Source organism: Anthonomus grandis, chromosome 1 (genome assembly GCF_022605725.1).
Source record: "Anthonomus grandis grandis chromosome 1, icAntGran1.3, whole genome shotgun sequence".
Classification (NCBI taxonomy): Eukaryota; Metazoa; Arthropoda; class Insecta; order Coleoptera; family Curculionidae; genus Anthonomus; species Anthonomus grandis.
In genome coordinates, this window is record NC_065546.1 from 45,656,452 (window position 1) to 45,676,657 (window position 20,206).

A 20,206-nucleotide genomic window follows, 5' to 3' on the forward strand; every position below is an offset into this window, starting at 1 on the left:
ATTAACGTTAATCAATATTTAACATTTTAATAGTAGGAGAGCCGAAAACTTTTGGTTACACCGCATATTGATATGAATTGTTAAAAACTAGTCGATTCTTACGTGCTATTTTTATTGTTGGGGGATGATATAAAATTGTTCACAAACATAGATATTGAAGATGATTGCGAATTTCTGCAGGTAAATCTTAATAAAGTTGAGAATTTGTGCAATGTCAATAGACTATATATGTTAATAAATGCTCTATTCTCTCATTTTCTAGAAAATTGTTGCCGATTAATTTTAACTAGATCAAATAATGTTGTGTTAATCAAAGTAGACGAGGCAATTGATCTCGGAATTACTTATGATGCGAAATTCAAGCTCTTCTAATTTGGTAGCCAATTTATAACTAACTGATCGATGATACTGAGAGCATTTAGCGCAAGTTTATGAAGTGTCTCTGGTTTAGAGAGGAAGGTGTCTTTTCGGCAAGAGATCGATTATACTTAAATATTATTATTATTAAGTATAATATACAGAGAAATTATTTCCATAAAATACTTATACAGGGTGTTCCGTTGATCATGTTACAAACTTCTAGGGCAGATAGAAAACGTCAAAAGAAAAACAAAAGTTCATATAAACATGGGTTCGGAAAAGCTTCCTCCGGGAGCTAGAGCTCTTTGAAAATAACCTTTAAAAACTAGTTTTTTTTTTAATAGCTCCGGAACTACTTTAGCTACCGCAACCAATTTTGGGAGGTAAATTATTGTTAGTACGTTTATTCTTTTGAACCTACTAAATAAAAAAAATATTTACCGGGGGCTTTATAATCAGAGGGGTATTTGGTAAATTTAGGCCCATTTCTTTAAGACTTTAATTTCTGCCCGTTTGGGCAATGATGTTCCTATGCTTTTTACATAAAAAAGGTGCTCTTAGTAAAAGTCGGTAAATGGTAAATATCACCGTTTTTGTGAAAATTGACAAAAAGCAAGTTATGAGATACAAAAATGAATTACCTATTATTGTTAATAAACAATTAAAAAAAATCTGGCGTAAATAAAAAATAAATGTTTAAAAAAAGTTAAGGTAGCCACTTTATTAAATTGGTACTCAAATTAATTAACTGTCACTTTAATGACCTTGAGGCATAAAATGTTTAAATGATTTTAAATGTAATAAAAAACCAACAAATTAACAATTTTAGAAACGTAAACAAATTTTATTAAAGATTGGTATTACAAAAATAAACTTAAAATATTAATTGCTCAAAATGCCGGCCGCCACGATCGATACATTTATTGTATCTACGCACCATATTAAGGTTGACGTGGTTAAAAATATCAGGCGTGGTTTGGATTACTTCAGCAGCTGCGGAAATTCTGGACACCAGATCTTCTTCTGACTCGACTGGAGTTTCATATACGAGACTTTTCATATGCCCCCAAAGAAAAAAATCTAAGGGTATCAAATCTGGTGAGCGCGCTGGCCACCAGGTGACAGGGCCTCCGCGGCCAATCCAGCGCCTTCCAAAATTTTCATTTATAAACTCGCGGACAATAAGTGAAAAATGAGCTGGTGCTCCATCGTGTTGTAGCCATAAGTTCTGTCGTATATTTAGGGGCAGATCATCTAATAGTTCTGGCAGTACATTTCTTAAAAAATGTAAATAAATATTTCCCGTTAAACGAGGAGGCAACATAATTGGACTAATTAAGCGTTCTCCAACAATGCCGGCCCACATATTGACCGAACCAAACTTATGTTGATAGCTCCTAAAATGAATACCATAAGGGTTTTCCTCACTCCACACATGATTATTCTTAGAATTAAAAATGCCTTCTTTTGTAAATAAAGCCTCGTCAGTAAAAAGGACATATTTTGGAAATTGAGGTTCTTCTGTACACCGGTCAAGAAACCACTGTCAAAAATTCACGCGGGGCATAAAATCATTGGGTCCTAATGATTGCACCTTTTGCAGGTGGTAGGGCCGAAGAAGCTGTTCATTAACAACGTTCCATACCCTAACATGATTTACATGCATCGCATCAGCTACTGCTCGAGTACTGATGGGTTATCTTCAAATCGCTGAAGCACTTCTTCCTCAAAATCTGGGATTCGGATGTTCCTTTGCGCGCCATTATCTTGGCGTTTTATTTTAACGGAGCCAGTCTCCCTGAGCCGTTGATTGACCCTTTCAAAAAGTGTGTGAGCTGGGATTCGCCTTTCGGGAAACCGCTCTTCATATAGTCGAGAAGCAGCTCTACCATTACATCGAACTTCCCCATAAATTAAAAGCATATCGGCGTATTCAGCAAAAGTGTAATCTTCCATTACTTAACCGTAATAAAAAGGGAATTAATATCATGTAAAAAATACTGACAGTGGCAATGAATTAGCATTAGTATTATTATTAAAATAATTAATTCAGGTGCTGTATCTTAGTTTGGTTTTAGTCAATTTCCACAAAAACGGTGATATTTACCGACTTTTACTAAGAGCACCTTTTTTATGTAAAAAGCATGGAAACATCATAATCTAATGCCCAAACGGGCGGAAATTAAAGTCTTAAAGAAATGGGCCTAAATTTACCAAATACCCCCCTGATTCTGAAGCCCCCGGTAAATATTTTTTTTATTTAGTAGGTTCAAAAGAATAAGATTATTTTTAAAGGTTATTTTCAAAGAGCTCTAGCTCCCTGAGGAAGCTTTTCCGGACTCATGTTTATATAATAATAATAATAATAATAATAATAATAATAATAATAATAATAATAATAATAATAATAATAATAATAATAATAATAATAATAATAATAATAATAATAATAATAATAATAATAATAATAATAATAATAATAATAATAATAATAATAATAATAATAATAATAATAATAATAATAATAATAATAATAATAATAATAATAATAATAATAATAATAATAATAATAATAATAATAATAATAATAATAATAATAATAATAATAATAATAATAATAATAATAATAATAATAATAATAATAATAATAATAATAATAATAATAATAATAATAATAAGACGTTTATTAGCCACCAATACAAAAAAAAGCATAATTACAGAAGGTAATATGATTATATACTTAATATGATTAATATTATATATATTTTGAATAATAAATGTTAATAGAATATTTTACGTTGCATTCAGTTAGTTAGCATGTGCGTAGTATTTTAATAAAGAAAGGCATTCAAGAAAAATTAAGTTTGATTTAAAAGAAGAAGCTTGGTTTTTAATTTAAAAGTTTTTTCAGTGACAGTAAAATTAATTATTTTGAACTTATTAATCAAATTTGGTACGACATAAGAAAAGGATCGCTTAAAGAGTTCTTTGCTATGGCAAGGAATTGTTAAAAGATTTTTACGTCTTATATTAAGATTATGCACATCAGTACGATAGGTAAGCTTTTCAAGTAAGTAAGGCGGAGTTTTTGATTTAAGAATTTTGTAAGAAAAACATAAAATATGTAATATTCGTCTATTGTGCATATTTAGCCAACCTGCTTCTTTTAATTTATAAGAAATATGTTGCCGTCTTCTTATACCAAATATAAGTCTTAAGCAAGAGTTTTGAAGTTTTTGAATTCTACCTGAGTCGGAGTTATTCAGACATGGTCCATAAATTGTGTCGCAAAAATTTAACGGTGATTTTTTAGTTTAAGGGTAACATGTTCTTTGAATCTAAGTTTATAGTCCATTACTAGTTCAAGATTTTTTGCAGAGTTTTTAAAACTTATTATATTGTTATTAAGGTGTACATTTAAATTATTTAAAATATTAGTTCGATGATTATCACTACAAAAAAGAATAGCTGCTGATTTAGTGGGGTTAATCTTTAGAAGTAATTTTTGAGTTTCTATATTTAAGGTATTTAAATCCTCATTTATATATTGATTAGCTTGGACAACATTAGTGTGATGAAATGAATAAAATAGCTGGGTGTCATCTGCATAGCAATGGTGCTTACAGTGTAAAATTTTTTTAGTAATTTGTGAAGTATAAAGAGTATAAAACAAAGGACCAAGAATGCTACCTTGGGGTACCCCAGAGGTAACATCCAGTGCATTTGATTTATTGTTATTAAGCACTACTCTTTGTTTTCGATTGAACAAGAAAGAAGACACCAAAGCCAACGCAGACTCAGCAAAACCCATATATTCTATTATAGCCAGTAATATTCTGTGATTTACCATGTCAAAGGCTTTAGTAAAATCTAAGAGAACCAACGCCGTAGCTTTATTTTTATCAAGTTCCTTAAAAATATCATCAGTCACTTTAGATAAAGCGGTTGCACAACTATACCCCTTACGAAACCCAGACTGGTATTTAGGAATTAAATTATTTACATTTGAATATTGAACTATTTGATACTCCATAACTTTTTCGAATATTTTTGATAGTATAGGAAGTACAGATATTGAGTGAACATCATTAAAGTCAACATGATTTTTTATTTTGGGCAAAGGAATAACATTGGCTTCTTTCCATTGATCGGGAAAGCAGTTTTGTTCTAAACATACGTTTATAATATGAGTGAGTGGTTTAATTATGGCAGGACAACAAAGCAATATCAGGGTAATGTTTAATTGATCAACGCCAAATGCTTTAGATTTAATAGATTTTAAGTAATTTATTATTATATCTTGTGTCACCAAATTAAATTTAAATTCAGCCAAATAATTTAACCTATGTTTTTTAAAATACCCAACAAATTCTTCGTCAGGGTTATTATTGTTTTTGTTAATATTAGAAAAAAAAATATTAAGTTTATCTACATCTTGCATAAGAGGAGGAAGTTGTGAACTTTTGTTTTTCTTTTGACGTTTTCTATCTGCCCTAGAAGTTTGTAACATGATCGACGGAACACCCTGTATAACCTTATCATAACAAGATTGACTATCCCACCCTTTTGGCTAGATTAAAATTTAGGGTACCAATAATAGGCATTTTAGGTTATTTTATGTAAATCCCGCTAGGACTAATATTTTGTTTAAATCTCCTATTAATATAATGTATGAGAATTATATTAATAATAATTTACATGAACGGTGCGATATTTTTGTGGACAGTTTAAGATCCATTATAGAAAGTATAAAGTAAATAGGTACTGCAGGGTCTTTCTAGTATGTATATAGTCTGTTTAAGTGTATATAATGTAATGCATTTTTATTTTCCATTTTTATACACCCATATTTTGTTATTTTCTTTTTTTTTCTGTAATTTGGTAACAAACCTGTTGGGAATAAATGCCTCTTTTTTACGTACTCTTGTGCTAAACGGCAAACGTGCCATTACGCCATTTGTTGAATTTTAATTCTAACGCTTCAATTCTCTGTCCTGACAGTTGTCAATATATTAACTACAAATGGGCGAAAATTCATTGTTGCAACAATAAACTATCTTTTGTTAATAATGGTTATTGAGACCTATGTCAGAACTCACAATTAGTCACAATTTTTGACATGGAGGATTCTGCTACGAATAAGGTCAATATTTCATTACCAATCATTGAAAGAAGTTTCAGATTATAGTATCATATATAAGTAATAATTCGGTGAATCCAAATATGTATAAAATATTAATTTTCAACAATTTTTCATACATAAATCCATAGTGTCACAAATTACCCCAGTATCACAATAATTGTGGACGGACGACTGCAGTCATCTAAATTCCAATACAATTAAGTTTTAAAATTTCATTCAAATTAAAATTCATTTATCCATGTTTAACGACAAATTTGTGTATAAAAAAGAGAACTGTACAAAAAACTGATGCAATTGGTCTTTAAATCTATAATTTGCTATAGTTATTCAGCATATTTGTGACAAAGTATTATTTTGATTTTTTTGTATGTTGCAACATTGGGCGACTGATGAATTAAATTAATTGAAAATGATCACAAAATTTCGGTTGTAAAATAAATTCCTTTACAAAGTTGAAAATATAGTTTTCTCTCTGCTTTCATTTTCTGCATGTTCAATAGCTACATTTTTGTCGAAACCAGATAACGATCTTGGTATAGCTGGAGAGCTGTTAGATTAATAGCAGTGGCTACAACGAAGAATATGGTGGCTGTGAATATCTTTATAATTGGGCAATGCCAGTTTTTCGATAATCATTGCTAAATCTTTATGATATGTGTATTTAGTTGGCAAAGCTCCTACATAAATGGTTAAAATTGTACATTTTAAAAATGTGATTACCTTTTCTGTAAGGTCTGTCTTCAGTGGATGGACTATTGCATTTATTGGTAGCAATAGTACCACTTAAATCTTCTTCATTACCCGACAAACCTATTGCACAAGACCGACTAGTTTCCGAGATACATTGTTCATCCTTTACCAGAAGAGTTATGTTTGTTGATTTTTTATGCTTTTGATGTTTATAAAGTAATTGGATTTCAGATCCCGATTATGTGTGCTATTAGCAACCATATACTTTATTGCAGTCAGGAATTTTATGCAAATTTTCAGCAAACAAAACGCATATAGATAGCAATATGTTATTTGCATCACTATTCATTATGGTGATAACATTAAGCAAATTTCACGTCACTTGAGGGCTCCTCAATTACGTAAACACGATAGTGACTTTACCAAAGAAAAAACTTCTAGACATGCACAAATAATGAACTACTAAATTTAAATAGATTTGAGAGTCACTTAAAGAAAAACCAACAGCTAAAGTTCGTATTTCTAAAATTTCAACGCGCTCAAAAAATTATCTTTTTTTCTTTCAGGATACAGAATTGAAATGTTAGATTTAAGATCAAACAAATGGCGTCCTGCACAAGTTTAACTTTGTTATTTTGTGTCACAGTAACCCCGGTTGACCCTATATAAAAATGGTTTTCATATGTGTACCATATAGAAAGCATTTATAAAACATATATATCTAAGATCTAAGCATATAAAAGTCCTTTCCTCTTCTACAGATTTTTTTTAAGTAAGATATTTAAATGAACATTAACAAATGTATCACATTGAATAATTTTACGTTTTCGAAGTCGAAAAAAACAGAGGCATGCGACAAGGAGAGTTTGAAATGCACCAGTCATCTGCCCGGCTGATAAAACAGTGGCAAGTGTTTCACTGGTTTTGTTTATCACTGCCAAGTCTACGCTATTTCTTGTTAAAAAATTTCGTTAACAATCCCCCAAAGACGGTACTGGATATAACAAATTTTTGTTTAAATGCATCCCTTAAGAAATTACTTGCCGAGGGTTGGGGCAATTCATATCATTCGAATTCGTGATGTCTTTTACTTTAATGTTCATGTAATTTTACCGCGGTACGCAATGTATCCTGGTACAACCAATTTTCAATTATTCAATAATTAGTTACACTACCTGGGTCAACATTTAACCCGGCAAGTTTGTCGTTTAGCATAAGACTATGAAAAAATCGACCAGTTTTTAACAATTCGTATCAGTACGCGATGTAACCATAATTCTGCGGCCGTATAATGTTCTTTTTTAAAACATGCTTGCAATATTGAAATATTGATTCAAATAAACCAGTGACGATTTTCGTACTTTTAGGGCCAAATAATTCACACGCCGGTAACAACTTGGGCAATGCAAACTTTCCCTATCAAAACAACCCGACTCCTTGGATGAAAAAAGAAGAATTAAGCCCTGTTACTCCCAACCACTTGTCTAGTCCGCAAAAAAGCGAATCCAGTAACGATTCTAAACCGAAAATTAAAATCATAAGTGACATTAAATTACCCTCGGTATTTTCTCCCGATAAAAAGATAAACATAATAAGTGATATTAAAATCGAGCCAAAGAAAGAAGAGAAGGACGATAAGGATGTTATTAAGACAGAAGTGGAAATGCTGAAAAACGAACTGCAGAACGAGTTAAAGATCGAGGATGAAGTGAAACCGCCCGCACCGTTTGAATCTCCGTTATCTAAATTGACTTCTTTGCCGCCGTTGAAGGATTCAAAAGAGGATGTGATACCTTATGATTGGGTAAGGCGATATCAAATAATATTAATAATACTGTCTCATTAGAGTACATCAGAGTACAAAATCAAAATCAAATTTATTTAAATATGGGATACTATATGGTATATTACATATGAAACATGTATTCGAATTATGATTATAATCTGTGTGTGCATCCTTAATGTATAATGTACATACTTAAAATAATTCTTGCAACTTAAAATTTTAATATCTATATTAATGTTACAGTTTTTAAAATGTGTTAGAAATATAGTAGCAAGTAAACGAAAAAGAAATTATTTGGAAAACCAATTTATATTATATACTGTTAACCAAGTGTTAATTTTTACTTTTATTTAATTATAGCCTTTGCTACGTATGACATAAAACAGACTTTTCTAAAAGTATTGAATTTTGAGTGAAAATTTATTAGTTTGCTCTGGTTTGACATTTGCGTAGTAAAACTTAGAAAGAGTCTTTTGACCTATAACTTATTGCTGATTTAATATAATATAATATTTGGTTTATCATTAGGGTATAGCTTCAGAAGAAGGCGAAGAGTAAAACTTAGGTTTACTTGAAACAATTTTCAAGACCTACCTTTGAGTATAATCACAGACTCCATTTTTGTCTTATTTATTGTTCTCCACACTATAATGCACTATCTTTAATAAATATATTAGTTCTAATTATTTATAGTTTATGAAATGTCTTGGCTGGTAGAATTTATGAATAAGTTTTCTAATTTTAGTTCATAAATATTCTATTTCTGAGTTCCAAATTAGGTTTTAGTCGATTATAACTCCAATATATCTGATTTCACTTGTTGTTTTTAAGATTCCAATCAGCGTCGTCCATACATTGATGTGTGTGACCGAAATGCAGACGAAGTTGAATTTGCTCGTATTGTCAAATAATTAAAATCAAACCAGATCTTAATGATTCTTATTGCAATTTCTGCTTTTTGTCATATACTTTCCCAATTACTTCTTTTAATAAGTATGACCGTGTCATCTGCAAAGCAAAACTACTTCTTGTTCGGCAGTCAACAAATTCTATAACTTTTATTCATTTAAATATATGAGGAACAGCATGGCAAAAGTACACTTATGAAACCAAAGGCTTTTAGTTCATAAGCTGACACCTTTTTTTATCTTTATTATGAAGGTTTACGGTAATTTACAAAAAGAAAAACATGAATGCTCTATAATTCAGGCTCTCCTGTAGGAAAAATCTAAATAAGTCATCTTTTCCTGTTAGGATTTTAATGATTTCCCAAAACACAGTGGAGGAATGCTTAATTATAAAAAATCACATCTTTTTGAACCTTTGGAGTAAAATTATTGACGTATTTACAAATGAAGAATGATTTTATATAGTCCAGGCTCTGCTGTTAAAAACTTTAAATAAATAATTTTTTTCTGTCAGGATTTTAATAATTCCTTTCATCGCGGTTAAATAAACTTAGTGGTGAAGTTTTTTCCTAATTTACAAAAGAAGTGATGAAAATTATTAATTTTTTTCTGCAAATTTTTAATGATTTTTTTTAAATAGCTTAAGCAGACTTCAAGTAATCTCAACTGTAAAGCATGATATTGCTTTGAACCTTTGGAGTGGAATTATTTACTTCTTTACAACAGTAGGATTGATATTGTATAACCAACACTATCCTGTAAGAAAAATTTAAATAAGTTACCTATTTAGTTATCAACTAAAGGCTTTTAGTTAATAAGTTGACAAAAGTTTACTATTTTCCTCACGATACCAAAAAAATTAAGTTTCTCTGAGAAAAAAAAATAGTTGGCTATAATTACTCAATTTGCTACAATGTTTGTTAGTGGAGTTTCCTATTATCCTTTACCATTTTTTATATATTTTTTTTGCAGTTACGTTTATACACGTTTATAAACGGTTCTTTTCCGGCTTCTTTGCCATTTATTATTAAAAAAAAGTTATTTCTAAGTTTCAAAAACTACCAAATCCATTGATATAAGATAACCTTATTTCAACTTAAACGTTTTTTTTTTCTCTTAATTTCTAGGCTCTGGATCTTCTTAGAGACTATGTACCCGGTCTGATAGAAAACTCTGCCAAATTTCAAATATTATTTTGTATTATAAGGGAAAGTTTAGCTTTAGGTGACCGACTGCTAGTCTTTAGCCAGTCTCTAATTACGTTAGATTTAATTGAGCAGTTCCTTCAAGCCAGCCAGATACCCGGCGAGACCCAGAAGTGGGCCAAGAATGTCAGTTATTATAGTAAGTATATTTGGTTTTTTTATTTTTTAAATTCAATTGAGGTTGCGATCTTATAACGGATAAATTCAATATAAGGAGAGATATTTTTTTGAAAAAATCCTCGGATACGTTAATTTTATCGTTGTGGAAAAAAGTGTGACAAACAATTTTTGTTTTTCTTAAATAGAACCTCCTGAAGATTTTTGCATTTTCAGATTCTCCGGACAATTTTGGACATGGTTTAATGACCTTTAATCATTAACTATTCACACAATAATTATGTTTAAATAATAATTATAACACTTTCTTGCAATTGATAAATTACATTCCACATACTTGTAGACTGTCTGACAGATTCTCTTTTCGGATATTTAATGTTGAAGATTATTGGCCTTGGATTAATATTCGATTCTTGGAGTCTCAGTTAAACGCATTGTAAATACAGGGTGTTTGGTGGAGGGTTAGCCAAACTTGGTGGGCATATAGATAGGCTCAGATAGAAGATATTTTCTTAATAAACTTGTGTTCTAAAAGTCTCGGGTTTTTTTATATCATTGATTTTGTGTTATTTTCAGGATTTTAAAAAAATTATGCCTTTTGACATCTTTAAATTTTTTCAGCATATTTTTCACGTTTTTTTTACATTTGTATTTAGTCTGTAATGTATCCTGAATCTAAAAAAATCAATATCATGTACAAATAATACCGAAATAATTCGTTTTGAACTCAAAAAGTTAATACAAGTAGCAAAAAAAGTTATGAAAGGTAACTTTAACTTGACGCAAAAAAAAACTAAAATCTATCAAAATGTTCAGGTAGTTTTAAAAACATCTCCAGTTAATACTCTTTTCAATGATATACGATGTGTAACACAAAGCCGACTAACTTGCCACAATTCATGAATTTAAAGGAAAATAAAGTAAAAAAAAATATATTTTTTAAATTTTATGTATTTATTTCAAAATTACAAATTTTGTTGAAACTGCGCTCCCCTGGCTCTTATACATGCCCTACATCGCCGTCGCATTTCTACTGTCCTAAGGCGAAGTTGCATCTCCTCTCTGACGGTTAGAAAAGCGGCATTGATTCTTTGAATTAAGTCAATTTCCACCTTGTACACACGAGTTCTTTCGCACGTCCCCATACGTAAAAATCGAGAGGGGTTAAATCAGGGGACCGTGGAGGCCATGCGATGGGACCTGCTCTTCCGATCCACGAATTGGGAAAAGTACTGTCCAGAAATTCTCTAACGGCGAGCCGATAGTGCGCAGGACACCCGTCATTCTGGAAGACGATTGGCCCGGCCCGTCTTTATTAAATATGGGTATATCAGCCAAAATAATTGTGGGAGATCATTTTGTAAAAAATGTAAGTAATTGTCCCCGTTGAGGTTTCTCGGCAAGAGTGTGGACCGATTGGGAGACACCTCCCCAATCACACCTGCCCAAACATTAACACTGAATCTTGTTTGGAAAGACTTGGCTCTGGTCAAATGCGGATTTACGTTTTTGTTTTCCCAATAATGTAAATTATGTTGGTTAAATATCCCCGCACGTGTAAATGTTAATTCATCTGTCCATAAGATGCTTTTTAAAAAGTGTCCATTTTCAACGTCTGCGTGAAGCAAAAAGCGGCAAAATTGTACCCGTCGCTCATAGTCGGCTTGTAGAAGACCTAGAATAGAGTATCATGATGCCAGTAAAAATTGCGGAATTAAGTTGTTGATGTAGTATGAAATTACCTTGCACTGGGGTGTAATGGAAAGGATGCCTTCCTTCTGCCTTGACAACTGACCATGCTTTCCATGTAGAAATGTTCAGATCTGTAGCTACTTTATTTGTACTAGTGGTGGGATCCTCATCGAATGCGCGAATTACGTTTTTATCTACAGCAACATCATACTGCCTCCGATTGATCCTCAGTTCTTGAAAATTTAGATTGCCTGTTTCCCTTAATCGACGAAAAAGCAAAAGTGTTGTGGTGGGGCACACGCCTATTGGGGTATTGCTCCTCATAAATTCTTTGTGCTTCTCGCGTATTACCATTGGCTCTAGCATAAGCCAAGACAACATCGGCGTATTCTTCGGTAGTGTATGCAGCCATTGTGGCGATAATGATACGAAAATAAGGAAAGTCACAAAAACAATATAAAAACTCAATTAACGGCAACAATAACAACAGTATTAACAATAACAACTACAGAAACGATACAATACTAAATTAACGACTTGGGTACGTAAGAAAGCTAAAAAGTTACACCACGACAAATGACAAATGTCAAATGACAACAACAATATGTAGTACATATTGTTGTTATCACAACAACAATCCCATAGCATGTTCCACGATCTCCTCATTTGACCATTCAAAGAATCGATGCCGCTTTTCAAACTATCAGAAAAGAGATGCGGCTTCGTCTTACGACAGTGCAAATGCGACGGCGACGTAGGGCATGTATTAGAGCCAGGGGAGCGCAGTTTTAATAAAATTTGTAATTTTGAAATAAATACATAAAATTAAAGAAATATTTTTTTTTACTTTATTGTCCTTAAAAGTCATGAATTGTGGCAAGTTAGTCGGCTTTGTGTTACACATCGTATATTATTGAAAAGAGTATTAACTGGAGATGTTTTTAAAACTACCTGAACATCTTTATAGATTTTAGTTTTTTTTTTTGCGTCAAGTTAAAGTTACGTTTCATAACTTTTTTTGCTACTTGTATCAACTTTTTGAGCTCAAAACGAATTATTTCGGTATTATTTGTACTTGATATTGATTTTTTTAGATTCAGGATACATTACAGACTAAATACAAATGTTAAAAAAAACGTGAAAAATATGCTGAAAAAATTTAAAGATGTCAAAAGGCATAATTTTTTGAAAATCCTGAAAATAACACAAAATCAACTATATAAAAAAACCCGAGACTTTTAGAACACAAGTTTATTAAGAAAATATCTTCTATCTGAGCCTATCTATATGCCCACCAAGTTTGGCTAACCCTCCGCCAAAAACCCTGTATAATATATTAAGAATACAATTGACACTTTTAAATAATTGGCACTAATTTTAAGTATTTACAAATGAAGGTATAGGTAATTAAAATAACTGGCTATAAAATACTGTGAAATAGTGTTAATGGCGGCCACTACCAGCATTTGATAAAATATTTAAGAATGTGGAATGTAATTTATCAAATAATACTGCAATGAAGTTGTTTTAATTATTATTCAAACATAATTATTTCGTGAACAATGTAAGATACTTATTACATTTGATGTTAAAATATTTTTTTATCTAAAAATAAAATCGATATGTCCGAGGATTTTAAAATCTCTCTTATTGACTTTATGCGTTATTAAATCACAATCCTGTGTATGCAGAATGTTAAATTTATAAATGCAGAATTGAAATAGATACAGTGGATAAATCCATAGGAAGGTCTAGTTAGGATCAGTTGTAAATTACTATAATTTAAAAAAATTATTATACAATATGTCCAAAATGATGAATATATAGGAAATTGGAAAAGTCTAGGGATAGAATAATAGTTGAATAGGAATAGTTCTTGTAAATTCTATAAGTAAAATAATGCTGTTTTTGATATGGTTCTTGTTTCTATGGAAAACATAAATTTATTGAAATTTCGAAAATATCCTATAACTTGTGTATTTTTTGACATTTCTTAAATTGGTAAACTCATTTTTTTTGTGCAAAATAACCCGGTGAGATTTTATTATGATGATCTTATTATGTTTTGGTACTCTGGTACCATCATCAGCTTGTTCTTCATTTAATGTTCTCGTCTTAGGTGACTTTTCTGGCTTGTGCGGACATTTCTGGCGTTCCGACTATTTTAGAATTATTTTCAGTTTTATTTTAGGCATTGACATTTTAAATTTGTTCCTAGTTCCAGAAAACCATTTTTTATATCTCCAGTGTCTATTGTGTGGACCTTAATTCCTTATTCTCTATTTCAGATATTTGAAGTAATTTTCATATTTATTCCAGGCATTTAAAGCCATTCCAAGGTTAATTATGGTTCCTTAAAAACAAACAGTGCCAAAAATATAATATCTGATTCGACGTACGTTTTATATATAAAAAGTGCTTTTAAAGGTATTATTACATATTTTGAGAAATCGGAAAAATTGACTCAAGTTACAGCATCTTTTAAAAATTACCTATATGTTGATTTTTTTTTCGTTTTCTAACATTTTTCTCGGTTATTCCCCTTTTATTTTCAGATGCCTTGTTATATTATTTTCTTTTCCTTCCTCAATAAATAAGAGAAATTTTTAGTAAAATTAATAACCCTTCGTCATCTGTTCCTCCATATAGAATCCATAAAAAATATAATAAATTCTTCATACATTTAACTTTTAAGTACAAGCAAAAATTAATTTTTTTGAAACCTACATGCACATAATTGATTTAGTTTATTAAACTTTAAGAATTTTTTTTAAGCAATCATTTCCCCTTTTTTAGGGTTGGACGGGTCAACAGGCGCCCAAGAAAGAGAAAAACTGATAAACGAATTCAACTCGAATCCCAAAATCCACGTGTTTCTTGTGTCGACTAGAGCGGGTTCTCTAGGCATTAATTTAATTGGCGCTAATCGGGTGGTGGTATTGGACGCATCTTGGAACCCGTGCCATGACACTCAAGCCGTTTGCCGAGTGTATCGATATGGGCAGCGCAAACCTTGTTTCGTTTATCGATTGGTGGTCGATAATTGCCTGGAAAAGAAAATTTACGATCGACAAGTTAGTAAACAAGGTAAGAATAAGTTTTGTCTCATTCATTAAAGGATTTATTTATTTCATTTCGGGTAATAGCGGGAAAGGAAACTGAATTCAGTTTATTCCGACGTTTTCACATTTCTCTCAAGAGTTCTTGGAAAAAACGTTAAAAACTAAAAAGACACAGTGTAGAATCATGTACTATAAATATTAAAGATAAAATAAAGATAATTATAGTCGAAATTATACCCATTTGTAATGACGTCATTTTTGTTTATCTTTGTTTAGCATCTTCCAAACAGCGACGACAACAAACTTTTGAAAAAAATTGGTGTCTGATGATTATTCATCTTTTATATACTAGGTTATGTGAAATATCCGTCACTGTCAATCAAAAATATTGGTTTGTCAACTTGTTCTTGAAAGTTATTTCGAAAAGTGTTAGATAATGCCTAAAAAAAGATATAATAGGTATAATGGACAATCGCAGCTGATGATTTTAAATATATTGGCTTTTTTTCAACTGGAAAAGGAACAAGTCCGAAACGGAATTGCACTTCAAATTGAGAATGTGATACAGCGAGCCGCAGATGCAACAAAATTGAGCACAACAACGATCGCAAATATAAAGAAGAATGGGATAAAATCAGATCAGGATTACGCAGCCCGTATATCTTCCAAGCAAAAGACAGCAAAAACCAAACCTACAACATATTTGAAACCTAGAATTCGGGACACAATTTATTCTATGTACGCCAGAAAAGAATATGTAATATTGGCAACAATAAGAGAAAAGTTCAGGGAAGAAATTGATTATATTGAATTTTCTTTTTTTAGAAGAAATTTTCCATTGACTCCTTAAGAAGATGGATCAATAGTATAGGCTTCAAGTGGAAAAAATCAAATAACAGAAAATATTTGATGGACTTGCCAAATATTCTTCATAAAAGAATCAATTTTTTAAGGGAGTATATCAAAAATAGAAATGTAGGTCTGGAAGGTTTTACTCCAGTTTTCATTGACGAGACGTGGATTTTTAGCAAGGGATTATTTCGTAGTAGCTGGCAAGAATGCACCAAGCACACGGATTTAAGGAAAAACAGTGAAGGTAAAAATTATCTCGTTATCTTTTTAGATTTTTTTTTTGAATAAAAACTATTGCCCTTGTAAGGGCCCTCTAACTTCATAATTTCATCTGTTTCATAGTTTCATATAATTTCTCTCTAATACAATATGAGGAAATTTAACTCCATACACTACTCGTATGTGCATGGAACATTACTTATTAATTATATTAAATTTATGTTCTGGAAGAATGATTTCTAAAAGAAGAGAATTGAATTATCTTTTATTTTTAAGGTCATCGTTATATCGTGGTCCACGCGGGAATCAAAGATGGCTTCATCAAGGGTGCAAATTTAATATTCAAGAGTGGATTAAAGACGGGAGATTATCATGACAAAATGAACAGGAAAAACTTCGAAAACTGGTTTAAAACTCAGCTGGTTCCAAATCTTCCCCCAAAGTCATTTATAATCATGGACTGCAATCATGGAATGCAAGTTACCATTCTGGTTTATTAGAAGAAATCCCGAGAAAATCTTGGACGAAGCAGAGATTGACCGAATGGTTGAAGAAAAAGAATATTGGCTTTCCAGAAAAAGCCATGAAAGATAAAATATGGAGTATTGCACGCAGAAACTGCCCTAGTGAAAAAAAGTACTTCCTTGATGAATATGTTAAACCTTTAGGCCACAAAATTTTGCGACTGCCACCATATCATTGCCAGTTTAATGCAATTGAAATGGTATGGTCAGAATGTAAACGAAAATATGATCAATATATTTCCAATTTTAAGGGTCACCTTCAGAAGTTCTGACTACATGGAAAAGGGTAATAAACGAAATTTCTATAGATGTGTGATGTCTATGACATTCTGCCACTTGTGATTACGACTGACGAAGGCGACGATGACGAAGACAATATCTCTGATTTCAGTTCTGACTCTGACAATACTGACGAGATTAATTAAGCTTTTTTTGTTCTAGCAAATTTTATTTTATGATCGTCGTTTAAATATTCAATCATATCGTTGCAATTTCATTAACTTGGTAATGCAATATGGCGTGTTTTTTTTTAGTTTTTATGTTTTATTTTTTGAAATGGTATTTTCATTTTAATGTGTTAACATATTCCTTTAATAATAATTTTATAATTTTATACCATTATTCACAATTTTTGTAAGCTCGGTTTTGTTACGTCTACTGCTCGTGCCGAATTCTACTTTTCAAATATGTTGTAGATTTGGTTTTTGCAGTCTTTTGCTTGGAAAATATATGAGCAGCGTAATCCTGATCTGATTTTATCCCAATTCCGTTTCGGACTTGTTGTTTATGTCCCATTATTTATGATTAATTATAATAATATTTGTTAATTGTTAAGTTTGTTAATAATACAATAAATACTACAAGATTTTTTTAAATTTTTTGGGAATGAAAGTATATACACGAATATAAAAATATAATAATATGCTGCTAAAATAAATCATTTGTTAATTTCTGAACGTATAAAAATACATAGCAGACTATTAATTTCTGAAGGCGATGGTAAAGTTTCTAACCTAATATTAATTGGCAAAAATACCTACGCCATACGTTTTTCCTCACCTGGATAACGTAACTACAAATGGGTATAATTTCGACTTTATAACCGATGGAATTAGGAAATATGACCGAGAAAAACAACGTAGAAAGAAAATTTTAAATCTTTAAGAAGTTCTGACTGTTCTGTATTGACTGATTGACTGAATTTGATATGAGTTTGAAATTGACTAATGAAATTGAAATTGACTAATAACAGTAAAACTAACTTACTTTTAATTAGGTTTAAATGACCTTTCGTTTAGAAGAGAAAAAATTAAAGTAACGTAAAAGAATGGCCTCTGTCGAATATTGAGATATTTCTTAACATTAAGTTAATAAAGGGTACACCACAGTTCCAAATAGCAGGAAGAAATTTTAAAATGCTTGAATTAAAATGGGAAATGGATCCAAAGACCTGCAACACTTGAACCTAAAACTATCCAAAGATGCCAAATATGTCCTTATAGCTTAGAAGATATAGAAACTGACCCCAAACACCAAGAAGAAACTTAAAATTTCTTCGAATTCCCGGAATATATAAAAAATTGCTTTAAATGTCCAAAGTATCCCAATAGCTGTGAGGATATAAAAGAATACCAACAAGAAATGTAAAATGTCTTCAAATGATACATAAAAAATTACGAAAATATTTATTTAAAGGTCGAATAATATCACAACTATCCTATTAACTAAAAGAATAGCCTTAACCGAAATAAAATGAAAAATTACTCAAAATGTCCAAGGATTCCAGAAATATCCTAATAGTGCAGAAGATACAAAGAAATGAAAATACCGAGAAGTTACTTCAAATTATTTCAAATTCCTGAAATAAAAAATTTGGATCTCTTTCAGGACAGGCAACTTACATTATTAACATTTTAAATGGGAATTTAAAGTATGATATTTAGTTGAATTAAACTTCGAAAAGTGCTTTTTATGATTTTTTTATAATTATTATTTAGATTTTTTAGGTTAATATTTATTTCTCTAAAATTCACTTTTTCATTCTCTAAAAATCCGCGCATCTATTAATGAATATTAAAATATCTCTTTCCTAATGTTTAAGAGTTTATAAAGTAAATAAAGAATTTAATTTGTAATTTCCATTGATAATTAATCGTTATTTTGGTATCAGAAATCAATCTTTTAAAAAAAAAGTAAGCATAGGTTAGATTAAATATTATAAGTATGTACACTGTGTCCCATTTCGGATGAGATTGCACGGTATCTCTGTAATTTTTTAAGATATAACTTTGCGGTTTTCGGGACCCTGTATCACTTTTTTTTAATTTTTTAAAGCCACAAGAAGAAATATTCCAAGTACTTGTTCCTGAAATACAGGGCGAAAACGAAAATGTTCACTTTTCGAAATGTTATTATTTCTCAGGCCCTGTATAAGATAGAGAAAAAAATAAAACTGCTTATAATAGATATTTTTACATTAAAGTCAGTGGCGTATTTAAAAATTATTTTTAGAGCACTGTTTTTAAGATTGGGCACAAACTTGGTATTTTTTAAATAGAACAGTCTATATATTCTAACGTTAAATTTTTGAATTTTTTTTTCTGGATATATTGATGTATCATAACCTAATCTTTAGTAAATTTTAACTTCAAAAATTAGAAAAATTCATATTTATGTTTGTTTTTTCTTAATAGTAGGGCATGAATTTTTTCACATATGCATAAAACTTGAAGGTTCATAAAAAACGTTTTGTTTATTGCATTCATGGATACTGTCATAGGGTAAATACAAATCAATAATAATGGCTGAATAATTCAGAATTTTTAAAAGTATGATATTATAAAATGTTTAAACCCTTCTAACAAAAAACTCGAAGCAGCGCTGCAATTATATTTAAACATGTAAAGAATCGACTTATTTTATTTTGTTAAAAAATTTAAAAAATAAAAAAAATCTTATTGGGTTTCCAAAAAGATGTCAGCCATCTCGGGCTACAGTATTCCGGTTAAATTCGAATCCAGCGTTTCAAAAACCATTTTTTTACAGTTTAGTATCAATGTAAGCAGAACATTTTTCTGTTTACATTGATAATATTACATATTTATGTTTTTTTTCCAGACCTTAGACTAGATTTTGGCAATTTCTTGTGGCATAGGGTCCATTACCAAATGGTTCCATACTTTGAATTGTATTTTTTTTCAAATATTATTTTAAGCAGTAATTTTTGTATGGCAATTGGTTTTTGGATACACATCTAAAATACGATGAATACGTTACTTACTTAAATGGGAAAATTAAAAATTTGTTTTACACATTTTTTCAATTGCGTAAAATACTTAGTTTAAGAATGTATCCATATAATATTATCATGCTTAGATCTTGTATTTTCGTTTGAGGCAGTTTATATAATTCTAATCTAAGAAAACTATCTACTTCAATACTAGAAATACTCAAATCTAAGATAACTATCTACTATCAAAATGCTGTTTTACAAATTTAGTTTTTTTTTTCTTTAAAAATGGATCATTCGCTTGTATCAGAGAATCATAACCATTTAACCAAACTTGCGCTTCAAGAAAATGGCATAGTTCCATTTATGTCGATTTCTTTTTGTCAATGATTTATCACTTATGATGTACCTTGGGACCT

At 30.5% G+C, this 20,206-nt stretch overlaps 1 protein-coding gene and 1 long non-coding RNA gene across 3 annotated transcripts in view; both read left to right on the forward strand.

Annotated features, from left to right (window-relative positions):
- LOC126740238 (uncharacterized) overlaps window positions 1–20,206 on the forward strand; it is a 77,735-nt gene that overhangs the window by 29,435 nt on the left and 28,094 nt on the right. For both annotated transcript variants that reach the window (XM_050446211.1, XM_050446288.1), the window contains exons 13-15: window positions 7,561–7,997; window positions 10,015–10,231; window positions 14,698–14,988. In XM_050446211.1, coding sequence (XP_050302168.1) covers window positions 7,561–7,997; window positions 10,015–10,231; window positions 14,698–14,988 — 945 coding nt within the window. The remainder of the gene's footprint in view (window positions 1–7,560; window positions 7,998–10,014; window positions 10,232–14,697; window positions 14,989–20,206) is intronic.
- On the forward strand, window positions 15,259–18,523 carry LOC126740376 (uncharacterized). The gene is made up of 2 exons (XR_007661896.1): window positions 15,259–16,059; window positions 16,311–18,523. It is a non-coding gene; the product is annotated as an uncharacterized LOC126740376 (long non-coding RNA).